At 46.7% G+C, this 14,090-nt stretch overlaps 1 protein-coding gene across 11 annotated transcripts in view; it reads right to left on the bottom strand.

Annotated features, from left to right (window-relative positions):
* Positions 1-10,202: 10,202 nt before the first annotated feature.
* osbpl8 (oxysterol binding protein-like 8) overlaps positions 10,203-14,090 on the bottom strand; it is a 152,150-nt gene continuing 148,262 nt past the window's right edge. For 8 of the 11 annotated variants that reach the window (XM_071332062.1, XM_071332067.1, XM_071332069.1 and 5 more), the window contains 4 exons: positions 13,587-13,625; positions 13,377-13,482; positions 11,902-12,007; positions 10,203-11,655 (listed from right to left, as the gene is read on the bottom strand). In XM_071332062.1, coding sequence (XP_071188163.1) covers positions 11,520-11,655; positions 11,902-12,007; positions 13,377-13,482; positions 13,587-13,625 — 387 coding nt within the window. In that variant the 3' untranslated portion in view covers positions 10,203-11,519. The remainder of the gene's footprint in view (positions 11,656-11,901; positions 12,008-13,376; positions 13,483-13,586; positions 13,626-14,090) is intronic. The other 3 variants (XM_071332064.1, XM_071332065.1, XM_071332070.1) reach the window with 1 other exon arrangement.

The following is a 14,090-nucleotide window of genomic DNA, read 5'->3' as shown; positions in this document are numbered from 1 at the left end:
GGTAGGCTAAGATGATAACATCAGGTAACCTAAGATGATAACATCAGGTAACCTAAGATGATAACATCAGGTAACCTAAGATGATAACATCAGGTAACCTAAGATGATAACATCAGGTAACCTAAGATGATAACATCAGGTAACCTAAGATGAGTACATCAGGTAACCTAAGATGAGTAAATTTTTTAGAACAGAAAGTAACAATACTTATAAGGTTTCCCATTGAGGAAGAAATGTGTTATCTAGTTTTAGAAATACATATCATTTGTTTTGTTTGTGGATAAAAAGCTAACATGAGATGGAGAGTGGAGCTTATTGATATAACAGAAAGGTCTATGAGACAATACTGGCATCAAATGAGACAATACCGGTATCGAATGAGACGATACCGGTATCGAATGAGACGATACCGGTATCGAATGAGACGATACCGGTATCGAATGAGACGATACCGGTATCGAATGAGACGATACCGTTATAGAATGAGACGATACCGTTATCGAATGAGACGATACCGGTATCGAATGAGACAATACCGTTATAGAATGAGACAATACCGTTATCGAATGAGACGATACCGGTATCGAATGAGACAATACTGGTATCGAATGTGACAATACCGTTATCGAATGAGATAATACTGGTATAGAATGAGACGATACCGGTATAGAATGAGACGATACTGGTATAGAATGAGACGATACCGGTATAGAATGAGCTCATCAGGTTTTGAAAGAAATGTTGAGCTTCAGAAGCAGCACTTCATTGTGCCCACAGAGGGCTGAAACTGACTGAAACATATCCAGCTAATCAGTTTGCTTGCCAGAGAAGAATAGACCTGAATCCAACACATATTCTATGTCCCAAATGGTACACTCTCCCATAGGGATCTGGTGAAAAGTAGTGCAGTCTATAGGGAATAGGGTGCCATTTGGGATGCACATTGCATACATAGTGAGCGGTGGTGTGAGTGAGTAAGTGCCAGTAGCTATACAGAGGGGGTACCACCACGACACCACCCCATAGCTGTTCCTCCGGCTAAAAATAGCATCCGGCTCAATGAGATTTACAAAACATGCGGTCATCCAATGTAGGATTCCACTCATCAAACCCCACTGTAGAGGGAGGGAATAGAGATGCCCCTGTCAGGCAGAGAGAGAGAGAGAGAGAAGGGAAAGGGGGGGAGAGAAGGGAGAGAGAGAGAGAGAGAGAGAGAAAGGAGGGAGGGAGGAGTGCAGTGTGAGTGGGCTGACTATCTAGCTGTATGGTCTAGATAGAACTGTCCGGCAGTCGCTGCATTGAATGCTCTGTGCATGTCTGTGGTGGGCCGGGGCAGGACTAGTAAAATGGAGTAATGCTGCGCTAATCCTGCTCTGAATGAGAGCCTCGCTGCAGCAATTCTTTTATGCGCTGGCGATCCCACAGGGGGATAAATACACTGCTGAGCCAGCTCCCCCGCCCCAAACACCAACGCTGCAGATTACCCCTCTCTCTTTTATGTTGGTTAAGGGCATTCCTGCCTTTGGAGGGAGAGGGGGGAAAGGTTGAGAGAGGAAGGGGGAGGGCGCACCCCTGTCGAATGAGTCAATGGTATCAGGGGTCAGATACATAAAAGATGTGTGTGTGTGTACTGTATCCCAAAGTACTCTCCCAGCGCTTATATAGACTTGTGTCCTTGTCGCCTGTCGTCTGTCGTGTTTATAAAAGTAAGAACGGTTGTGAGGCACCATTACTTGAAAAGCTCAAATTTTGCCTGTCCACTGCCAGGATGCTAGCTGACAAGGAGGATGTTAGTGGAGAGTCGAGATGAGGAGGAGGGAGGAGAGGGGAAGAGAGTAGATATTTGGAGCAGGGAGGTTGGAGAGGAGGAAGGAGGAGAGGGGGAGGGAGTAGAGATGAGGAGGAGGGAGGAGGAAAGGAGGAAGGAGGAGGAGAGGGAGTAGAGATGAGGAAGGAGGAGAGGAGGAAGGAGGAGAGGGGGTGGGAGTAGAGATGAGGAGGAGGGAGGAGGAGAGGAGGAAAGAGGAGGAGAAGGAGTAGAGATGAGGAGGAGGGAGGAGGAAGGATGAGAGGGGGAGGGAGGAGAGAGGAGGAGGGAGGAGGAGAGGGGGAAGGAGGAGAGGGGGAGGGAGTAGAGAGGAGGAGGGAGGTAGAGAGGAGGAAAGAGGAGGAGAAGGAGTAGAGATGAGGAGGAGGGAGGAGGAAGGATGAGAGGGGGAGGGAGGAGAGAGGAGGAGGGAGGAGGAGAGGGGGAAGGAGGAGAGGAGGAAGGAGTAGAGATGAGGAGGAGAGGGGGAGGGAGTAGAGATGAGGAGGAGAGGGGGAGGGAGTAGAGGAGGAGAGGATTACATATATATATATATATATATATATAAGGTGCTTCCCCATCTCCTTTCTTTTTTTCCTGCCATGTCCTCCCTCCCTCTCTTTCTCCACCCCATGTCCTCCCTGCCTCTCTTTCTCCACCCCACGTCCTCCCTCCCTCTCTCTCTTTCTCCACCCCACGTCCTCCCTGCCTCTCTCCACCCCACTTGGGAAAAAAAGAGAATGCGGCTACTGAGGAAGGATGTCATTGGCCTGCCAGGCAGCATATGTGGATAGGATGGCAGGAGCCTTGCGAGATGCCACCCTCTCACAGACAAGCAAACACACACACACACACACACACACACACACACACACACACACACACACACACACACACACACACACACACACACACACACACACACACACACACACACACACACACACACACAGAGAGAGAGAGAGAAGCAGCAGAGAGCTCTGCAACCTTGAGCTGGCACGGTTGAGGAGCAGACAGGGGCGGGTAGCTTAGCAACAGTGACACAGGCTACACCAGGACGTGTGAAATATGCCTAATATGGAGATTTGGTTGGTAAAGAGACAAGAAGAGAGCCCAAAATAAACTATTCTCTACGCACTGACTCGGACAATGATCAAGCTCAGTGTATCATACATACGTACTGGATGTGGTTCGGTGACACGCACTCATGTGATTAGTAATCTTGCCTGAGATCTGAAGACTTGCATTAGCTTCCCAACATAATGACCAGGCCTTAGCTCAGTGGTCTAACAGTCTTGCGGTGCACAGGAGCCCTGGGTTGAACACCCAGTGGGACATGCAGGCACAAAATACACTATGAAAGTGACACGTCATTTTATAAGAAGTAACCTGCTAGTCTTCAGAGACAAAACTTTAGAAAAGACTTCTGGCAGAAGTAAATTCATCCACAAACACAAATATTATTTTATATACATCCTTAAATGACTGCGTGTTCACGAATGTTATGATATAATCGTCAAGCCTAATCAAAAGATTAGGGTACTGACCCTGGTAGAATGACATCACTTTCACAGGGTATCACCAGCACATTGCAGGCCTAACAATGTTGTTGTTCGCAGGAGACAAAAGTTTGAAACCCAGTCAGATACACACCACAATCCACATGATAGTGAAAATATTGACTTGCCTGATAGAGGCAGCACCTGTTATACTAAAAAGACAACACCTGCTACAGTTTTACTAAAGAGGCAGCATCTGTTATACTAAAGAGGCAGCATCTGCTATACTAAAGAGGCAGCACCTGCTATACTAAAGAGGCAGCACCTGCCATACTAGAGGCAGCACCTGTTATACTAAAGAGGCAGCACCTGTTATGCTAAAGAGGCAGCACCTGCTATACTAAAGAGGCAGCACCTGCTATACTAAAGAGGCAGCACCCGCTATACTAAAGAGGCAGCACCTGCTATACTAAAGAGGCAGCACCTGCTATACTAAAGAGGCAGCACCTGTTATACTAAAGATGCAGCACCCGCTATACTAAAGAGGCAGCACCTGCTATACTAAAGAGGCAGCACCCGCTATACTAAAGAGGCAGCACCTGTTATACTAAAGATGCAGCACCCGCTATACTAAAGAGGCAGCACATGCTATACTAAAGAGGCAGCACCCGCTATACTAAAGAGGCAGCACCTGTTATACTGAAGAGGCAGCATCTGTTATGCTAGATGCAGCACCTGCTATACTAAAGAGGCAGCACCCACTATACTAGAGGCAGCACCTGCCATACTAGAGGCAGTACCTGTTATACTAAAGAGGCAGCACCTGCTATACTAAAGAGGCAGCACCTGTTATACTAAAGAGGCAGCACCCGCTATACTAAAGAGGCAGCACCTGTTATACTAAAGAGGCAGCATCTGTTATACTAAAGAGGCAGCACCTGCCATACTAGAGGCAGTACCTGTTATACTAAAGAGGCAGCACCTGCTATACTAAAGAGGCAGCACCTGTTATACTAAAGAGGCAGCACCCGCTATACTAAAGAGGCAGCACCTGTTATACTAAAGAGGCAGCATCTGTTATACTAAAGAGGCAGCACCCGCTATACTAAAGAGGCAGCACATGCTATACTAAAGAGGAAGTACCTGCTATTTTGAACTAAGCTAGTGAGGCATTTACAAGTTATGTGCTTCAATAATCAATGGGTACATATCATTCATTTGTGTAGCAACTGCAGATCGCCCGTTTAACCCAACTGAAACCATACCTAACCTCAACCCCTAACCCTCGTTCCTAATCTAACTCTAACCTTAATTCATTCACTCTTATGATGATGATTCTTCTTCTAGTTGAATAAACACTTCCTATACTAAAACAAAAGAGCAGCAGACTTCAGAAATCTAACCAACTCTTACATATCATGGGAATGTGTTAGAAAGGACAAGCACACCCAAACCTCGTGTTGAAGCTCAGACAACAAAATACCAGTCACATGGTGGGAAGATATGAACAGTTCTACAGGGACGAAGGTATAGCCAATTAGAATCACTCCCTTGGTGGTCTCTTTCATCTCTTAACCAGGGGAGTGGTGTGTGTGTGTGTGTGTGTGTGTGTGTGTGTGTGTTTGTGACAGGTGGGAGGAGGGCGCTGAGCCCTCGGTCCGTGGGCACTGGCCTCCCAGCATGCATCAGCAGACAGAAGGATTAAGACATAATATAGAGGTCCAGCTGTTCAAGCTCTGGCCTCAGCACAATGTCACCTCACCCAGACTGAGGGACTGACTGACACACCGTGGCAGCATCAAGCTCTGGCCTCAGCACAACGTCACCTCACCCAGACTGAGGGACTGACTGACACACCGTGGCAGCATCAAGCTCTGGCCTCAGCACAACGCCACCTCACCCAGACTGAGGGACTGACTGACACACCGTGGCAGCATCAAGCTCTGGCCTCAGCACAACGCCACCTCACCCAGACTGAGGGACTGACTGACACACCGTGGCAGCATCAAGCTCTGGCCTCAGCACAACGCCACCTCACCCAGACTGAGGGACTGACTGACACACTGTGGCAGCATCCCAAATGGTACCCTATTCACAATAGTGAACTACCTTTGACCCCAGCCCACATACAGTAAAGTGCATCCAGCCAGCATCCACTAACTCTACCTCAGGTGTTCATATTATACATTTTCACATAATATCCAGGTTGGAATTATGGACAGCTTCCAGGGGCACTTGGCACTGCGATAACCAATCAGGTCACCCCTTACAATTAAGAGAGGGGATGCTTGGCACTTCCAAATCAGAGGTTGTAGAGTATGAGTGCTGAACTAGGATCAGGACTCCTCTGTCCATGTAATCTTCATTGTGTTTTGAGAAAACACACCCAGGTCACCACCCCCCTAATCTTGGAGACACGTTAGACATGACACGGGTCCAGTCCACTTCCAGGGTAGTCTGGTGCTGCCAGGCATTGCATATATTCTCAACACTCCGGGGTGAAGGTTCCTCTAGGTACAGACCTAGGATCAGCTTCCCCTATCCCAATCATAACATTAAACATTAGTGGGGGAAATGCAAAAGTGACCCAAGATCAGCATCTAGGGACAGGTTCTTATTACCAATTGTGATCAGCGTGAAACTGACACAGGCAGTACAAGACAATATGATCGTCTCCTTAATTCTATTCCCCAAACCCACGACGCCCCAGAGAGTCAGTGTGGAATCAGAACCCTGGTACACCACAAAGAACCGGCAGCCATTTTAGTGGAAGAGTAACTTGAGTGTAGTGCAGGTGTGGCCGTGCCAGGCTTCAGCCTCCATCTGAAATGATCACACCAACGTCTGGCCCATTTTCCAGGTGTTGGGCGCAGGCAGAGCCTCAGCCTGGCAGCCTTTCCTCAGTCAAATAAAAGCCTAAATGTACACGGAGACAGTAGAAACGTGCACGGTGCACCCGTCCATTATAGAGAATATTTCCTCATTTGGAAAATATCACAGGCATTATAGCTGAGATTGAAAAGGACAGCCTTCCCGAACTAACGGAAACTACTTCCTCAAACGACCCAGCATATGCTGAAGGGAAGCTAAAAGCTTAAGCGGCAGCATCAGTTACCCCTGTTTGAAGTTGATTACTGCATAATTCAGTGGGCATAGCTCTGAGCCCTACCGCCACTCAGGGCTCTATCAGCATGCATCCATCATTAGCCTTAGCCACAGATCCGTTGGGCCTTTGTGAGTCATCGTCTGTGTCCCAAATGGCACCATATTCCCGAAGTAGTGCACTGTATAGGACATAGCGTTCCATTTGGGATTCACCCATCATCGCAGCCTGCCTAATCTGTCACTGGAGCCTTAAGTCACCCTGTCGAGGCTTCGAGGTGACACGTTTGAGCGAATAGGCTTTTTAGGGTTTGTGTTAATGGTGGTTAAACGACGGTGGGGATTGTACGCTACTTAGAACGGCCGAAAGCAAACTATGATGAATGAGTGGTCAAAAGTTAGAACACACCCACTCATTCAAGGGCTTTTCTTTATTTTGTACTATTTTCTACATTGTTTATCCTGTTAAGCTTGGAAAAAATACCATTTCAGACAGATGTTTCAAATCCTTAAACCCAGACTTGGACCACACACCCTCTCCACCGAACAGCAGGCAGGGGAAGCAAAATGGGGATTGCATTGCAACGCTTGCAGTTAACCACTGATTCCTTCCAAACCACTCATTGTTGAATTTGCGATTTCTGACTTGTTGAGTAATGTTTATGTCCAATGGCCAATGAGCACGAATACCTTTTATCTATAATTTCTCTTCATATGACAAGGATTGAAAAGGATTGCAGATTGTCGACGTGATCCATGATGACTGCTTGTCTGGCTCGCTAGCTAAGATTCTGAAAGTAACATGATCAGTCCAATCAAAGCTGCGGTAGATATAACGTGATTTGACATTTTATCTGTGGCCAATGACCTTGAGCCTTCTTGGATGGGCACTTCTAATGTAAATCTATGGCAGCACCCAAGGGGACTTGAACTGCTTGGCTCTCTCTTTAACGATTCTGCGGTGACGTAGTGTCCCCACGAGTGACAGAACACTGAGCCAATCACGGCGCCACTAGACAAGATTACCAACGCCTATTCCGCTGGCTGTCCCTCCACCACAGAAAGCACTGTGCTAGGCTGAAACAGCTGCATTTTGGAGCTGCCTTTCTCAACAGAGAGCATGTTTGTACTACAGTTTATTTCTCTTTCTATTTCACATTGTTTGCAAACTGATGTGACATGAATTAATGCCAAAATAACATGCAAAACAGGCACAACAATATAATAATTTTTAGCTAAACACGTGGGGCTCGAAACAGGTGGGGCTGAAAACAGGTGGGGCTGAAAAACCCCACCTGCCCTGAGTGACGGGTCGCCACTGGTCCTAATACTCCTAAAGTGGCTTCCTTTTCTGGTGTCCTTGCCTTCACCACAGCCGAGAGGTGACGGGTCTCTATAGGGTTTCACCATAGTGCTGGCACCTGACAGGTCAAGTCATTAGTGTTTGTGAAGGAAAGATGAAAATGAAGACAGGAAGCTAGTGTATATTATTGGGACATGGCCAGCCAGATGCTGGAATGGGAGCTAGCCACTGGTCTCTTTAACTTCATGCTAGATGGGGACTGTGTGTGTGTGTGTGTGTGTGTGTGTGTGTGTGTGTGTGTGTGTGTGTGTGTGTGTGTGTGTGTGTGTACAGACCAAAGTTAAAATGTATTTGTTATCTTTCATATACTTAAGTTGCACTTCATTGAGCTTGCCTGGTGCAACATAACCAATAGAATAGTCCCAAAAGTGCAACCCTTCCCATCTGGCACCCAAAGCAGGTTAAAGGAAGTACCTGCTACTACACATGTTGATATGCACTTCAAAGGATCTTATGACTGTTTTTTATCATCATGTTGTTTTTCTACTTGCATTATGTATTTATATTGATGTGTGTATTTTCTGTAATTCAGGTCCTATCTGTAATAGAGACCATGGTCTCAGTATGACTATACGGTTAAATACAAATAAATAAACTTGGACCTGAGTGAATAGTTGTTGAAGTTGTTTCTGACCTATAATCATTTTAGGCAAATGCAATGATGAATACATGTCTAGAGGTGGGTTATGCCAGGCAATGCCAATGGTCTGAGCAGTTTTAACTGTGCCCTCTAGTGACGACAGCCATCTGTTACATGGCTGTCCAGAAAGGTGTTCTAGCAGCTTCCACAGAACTCCTGTCTACAGCGGATGGATATATCCCATTTGCGGATGGATATCCCATTTGGCGGATGGATATCCCATTTGGCGGATGGATATCCCATTTGGCTTCCAGGCGAAAATAACACAGCAAGGAAACAGAAGCAGAACAAACACAGTAATAAAAACCCTAAATACATCTTCTGTTCTCACGATCATTATCTCAGTCATCCTCCCTCCCACCCTTTGTCCAACAGCGATCCTAGAGTTGTAATAGGTCATTATGTTTTGTCCCTGTTGGGATCTGTTACCACAACACTAGTTCATCAGGTTCACAGACTACAGTACATGGTCTATTACAGATTTTAAACTGGGTGGTTCGAGCCCTGAATGCTGATTGGCTGACAGCCGTGGTATATCAGACCGTATACCAAGGGGGAAAAAACACATTTATTTTACTGCTCTAATTACATTGATAACCAGTTTAGGGCTGTATCCAGGCACTCTGTGTTGCGTCGTGCTTAAGAACAGCCCTTAGCCGTTATATTGGCCATATACCTGTAGACATATCATCCCTCAAATGAGTTCACCAAAGTGTGTCTTTATAGCTGACCGGCAACATAGTTCACTGACTAGAGGTTATATAGTTGATTGGCCCCATACAGACAAGACAATAAAGACGTCATTTTGATTTTATTTGGGGATGTGGCAACATAACTCTCAGGAAGGTGTTATTGTCATACAAATACATACCAGAGAGACCAGGGATGCCCGGGTACAGAGAGACCAGGGATGTCTGGGTACAGAGAGACCAGGGATGTCTGGGTACAGAGAGACCAGGGATGTCTGGGTACAGAGAGTCCACGGGTAGGTCCCAAATAGCACCATATTCTCTATATGGTACACTACATGTATTTTAGGGCTCTGGTCAAAAGTAGGGCACTATATTGGTAATAGGGTGCCATTAGGGATGCAAAAAAGGTAATTTGACAATGAACTCAAGTCATCGAGGGGTGACCGCAAAACGACATGGAACAGAATCATATCAGCGGTATCGTCTGTATAAATCAACACTGAAAAGTAAGGAAAAACAAAACAATGGAGCAAGCAAAAATGTGCCACATAGAAAACAAAAAACAGAAAGTGGTTTTCATTATAATACAACACAATGAAAAGGAAGAGGAGACATGTGGATCCTCTGGTTTTGGTGCCTTGTGAAGAGAGAGAGGGAGAGAGAGAAAGAAAGAAAGAGGATAGATGGAGAGATGATTCGGAGAGATAACCTCCTCTCTCCAAGTGGCAGGAATCAGCTTCCAGAATTCCCACGGCAGCGTAACCACGGCAACGCTGGGAGGGGCCAAGCAGGACTCTTCTCTAAGGCTTGATATGGCACGACCACTCCAAAACACTGGCTATCGCTCCCCCGTACACTTCTACTGTACCCCTACCTACTCCCTCACTGTCCCCCCCCTTCCAATCACTACCCCCCCGTTAGCCCCAAACATCCATCCAAACCCCCATCCCTAAACCCCGTTAGCGCCCCCCCCCCAAAACCCCAATCCCACCTCTAACCCCCCCATTAGCCTCAAACCTCCCCCCACCCACCCCCCAAACTCTCAGCCCCACCCCTCTCAATCCCTATCCCCCCCATTAGCCCCAAACCCCCAGCCCCAACCCCCAAAACCCCCACTCTAGAAGGCACTGGTGTTATTTTCTTGTGACCACATTCTAAACGTCTGGTTTGGATGCGTGAACGACAGTGACGAGGCGATGACCACAGACACACACAGAGTGGGCAGCCCACAAAGACACCGAGGTAAAGGGGTATTGATAACGCCAGACTGGCTTGTTCCACAGAGGGTCTTGTCTGTGTGAAAGAACGTCTCTTTAGGAAAGAACACAACTGCTATGAGTGAGTCAGTCCGTTAGCTATGTACACAGGAAGTGGACTGACGGCCTATACTACACCTGAAACACTACATCTAGTTGATTTCTGACTGGCTGACAATGTTGAGTTACTACTGTACAACAGTCTGAACAGCCTCCCCACTGGGGACTCTACTGTCTACTAGGTGTCATAGTGATGTTTACACACTATCGTGTGTCAGCTGAACATTCCTCCTACTGTACATGTTAACCACACAGCAACAATTCATGTCAAGCATCTAGTTTATACAATTGACTTTGTATACAAATTTGAGTGGAACGATTCAAATCGATTGATTACAATTACTTTCTTTTTTTTGTTGTTGCCGATTCACCTTCAAGCTAGGAAACTCGAGCCTTGTCAAAGCTTCAAAAGAACGTCACATATATTGGACCGCTTAAAACTGTTCTTCTCCCTTCTCGTATATTTTTTAACTAGAGGTTCTACTCACAAAGGACACACCAAACAAACAAAATAACAGTCTTTAAAAAAAAATTGAACTTTTTTCTTCAAAAGTCTCAGTGTAAAATGTTCCCTGTAGTTGGGGAGCCGGGTGAAATCGGGGCAATGTGAAATGCAAGGAGCGGTGTCCGTTAGCAAAATAAAAAATGGCCACCAGATGTCAATGCCTACTCCAAGGCCCAGTTCACGACATCATGACGCCGGCTAAGGCCGAACACTGACCTCAACTTCCCTTCAGTCCTGGCCGGTGTCACCCCCCCTTTAAAAATACATGGATCTTTAAACAGGTACAAATAAATAGAAATTAAAAACAATTTCAGTTGTTTTTGAGGAGCCTCTTTCAGGAATGCTTGCTTTCGAGACGTGTGTGTGACAATGGTGGCCAGTCGGAGGACAGTGGAGCAGGGTCAACTCAGTAGAGAGAGAGAGAGAGAGAGGGTTGAGGCAGAGCTACTGGGTGCTCTTGTAGTTCGTTCACTTCCAGACTGTTTCTCCTCCTTAGCCTGGACAAACCCCCCATGAGTCTTGTCTCTCTCTCTCCATCTGTCTCTCTCTCTCTCTCTCTCTCTATATGTCTCTCTCGCTGTCAGTCTGTCGGCTGCTACTTGAACAGGAAGTTGATGAAGACCTGAAGGAGGATGAGGAGGATGATGATGGCGTAGTCGCGCTGCTGCAGGAATCCGCCCTCTGCTGCCGTCTGGCCCGCTGCCGTTCGGGAGCGCAGCACACCGATGCTCCTGGAGATGTAGGCGCGCACGCACGCACACACACAGAGACAGAGACAGAGACAGAGACAGACAGACAGACAGACAGACAGACAGACAGACAGACAGACAGACACACAGAGTCAGTGAGGGCTCAGTCACAGGAATTATATGCACAACCACAAACTCACAATTCATAAGTTGGGAACAATTGAATCCTCACTCACTCAAAGACCACACGCACACACACTCAATGTCTCATGTTTGAACGACCCTCACTTGTAAATGTTCTCCTGTGTCTTCTTTATAGAATCAATGGCACTTTGAAGTTCACTAAGGTCTGGGCCCTTTTTCCTTAACCGGCTACTGTGCTTGCTGTTGTGTCCTGAAATACACAAACAGCAACAATCAGCTGTAACAGAGAGTCAATAACAAATGTTCAAGTAAATGTCCAGTGAAAATTTCACTTTGAAAAAGTATATTTTATGTTAACTTATACCCAAATAATGTTGTTGACTCGTCCTATAGTCGTATTTGAGGCCAAATAATACATTGGAGGAAAAAAACATTTTGAAAACCTCAAACTTGCATCTCAAACAGACTTGCTATTGCTTGCCATTTCCTCAGAGTATGATGTCATACTCCTGAGGGGGATGAGCTGGCCAATCAGCAGTCTACTCTCTCTATTGACTATTTTTATGACTGGTATTCACCCACACCATTCTGTTGTTGGGTAACGCCCACACCATTCTGTTGTTGGGTAATGCCCACACCATTCTGTTGTTGGGTGTATGAGTGTGTAAATGTGTATATGTGGGGGGGTGTATGAGTGTATATGTGTGGGGGGGTGTATGAGGGTGTATGTGTGGGGGGGTGTATGACTGTATATATGTGAGGGGGTGTATGAGTGTATATGTGTGGGGGGGTGTATGAGTGTATATATGTGAGGGGGTGTATGACTGTATATATGTGAGGGGGTGTATGAGTGTATATGTGTGGGGGGGTGTATGAGGGTGTATGTGTGGGGGGGTGTATGACTGTATATATGTGAGGGGGTGTATGACTGTATATATGTGAGGGGGTGTATGAGTGTATATGTGTGGGGGGGTGTATGAGTGTATATATGTGAGGGGGTGTATGAGTGTGTATGTGTGTGGGGGTGTATGAGTGTGTATGTGTGGTGGGGTGTATGTGTGGGGGGGTGTATGAGTGTGTATGTGTGGGGGGGTGTATGAGTGTATATGTGTGGGGGGTGTATGAGTGTATATGTGTGAGGGGTGTATGTGTGGGGGGGTGTATGAGTGTATATGTGTGGGGGGGTGTATGAGTGTGTATGTGGGGGGGGGGGTGTATGAGTGTATATGTGGGGGGGTGTATGAGGGGGGGGGGGTGTTTGATTGTATATGTGTGGGGGGGGTGTAAGAGTGTGTATGTGGGGGGGGTGTATGAGTGTGTGTGTGTGGGGGGGTGTATGAATGTATATGTGTATGTGTGGGGGGGGTGTAAGAGTGTGTATGTGGGGGGGTGTATGAGTGTGTGTGTGTGGGGGGGTGTATGAATGTATATGTGTATGTGTGTGTGAGGGGTGTATGAGTGTGTGTGCGGGGGTGTATGAGTGTGTATGTGTGTGTGGGGGGTGTATGAGTGTGTGGGGGGTGTATGAGTGTGTATAAGGGGGGCATTGGGATTGTATGTATATTAATGTGAGTGGTATTGTAACATTGTTGGTGTGTGTGTGTGTGTGTGAGACGTACGCTCGCTGCCGGAGGAGTCCTGGCGGTCAGGTTCTGGGGAGGAGCAGCCACTCTCAGGTTTCTTGGGCTTGTCACTGTGCTTGTGCTTTCTTTTGGGCCCTGTCACCTACACACACCAAGGACACACACATCAACATAGAGCCACACACACCAGACACCAAATCAACACACACACACCACAGAGAAGACGACAAAACCAAAGATACCTACACAAAAACACTCACGCACCGCACACACACGCTTGTACACCTACGAACGAACACACAGAAACTACGTAAATAGCTGCACTTAGGAACAAAACACAGACGCAAACACACACACCCATGCACACACACACACACACACACACACACACACACACACACACACACACACACACACACACACACACACACACACACACACACACACACACACACACCACATGCTAATCAGTAGTACAGCTGTATGAGGCATGCGAGCGTGCCGATCGGCCACATTCAGTGAAACTCCAAAAACAACCCACAACACAGTCAGTTGCAACTAAAATTAAACTAACCAACCAAATGAACTAACCAACCAAGCACCTATTAAAGCAATTAGAGACATCAACAACCAGCCTTCTTAAAAACGACAACAGAAGATACAGAAATCATCTAAATGACAAGAACCAACATGGCGGTAGGTGGTGGGGAAACAGTCAAAACAAAATGGCTGTACGACAGCGCGGCCCAC

This window comes from Salvelinus alpinus, chromosome 11 (assembly GCF_045679555.1).
Source record: "Salvelinus alpinus chromosome 11, SLU_Salpinus.1, whole genome shotgun sequence".
NCBI lineage: Eukaryota > Metazoa > Chordata > Actinopteri > Salmoniformes > Salmonidae > Salvelinus > Salvelinus alpinus.
The sequence above is the reverse complement of the archived record's forward strand: the minus strand, read 5'-3'. Positions and strand labels throughout refer to the sequence as shown.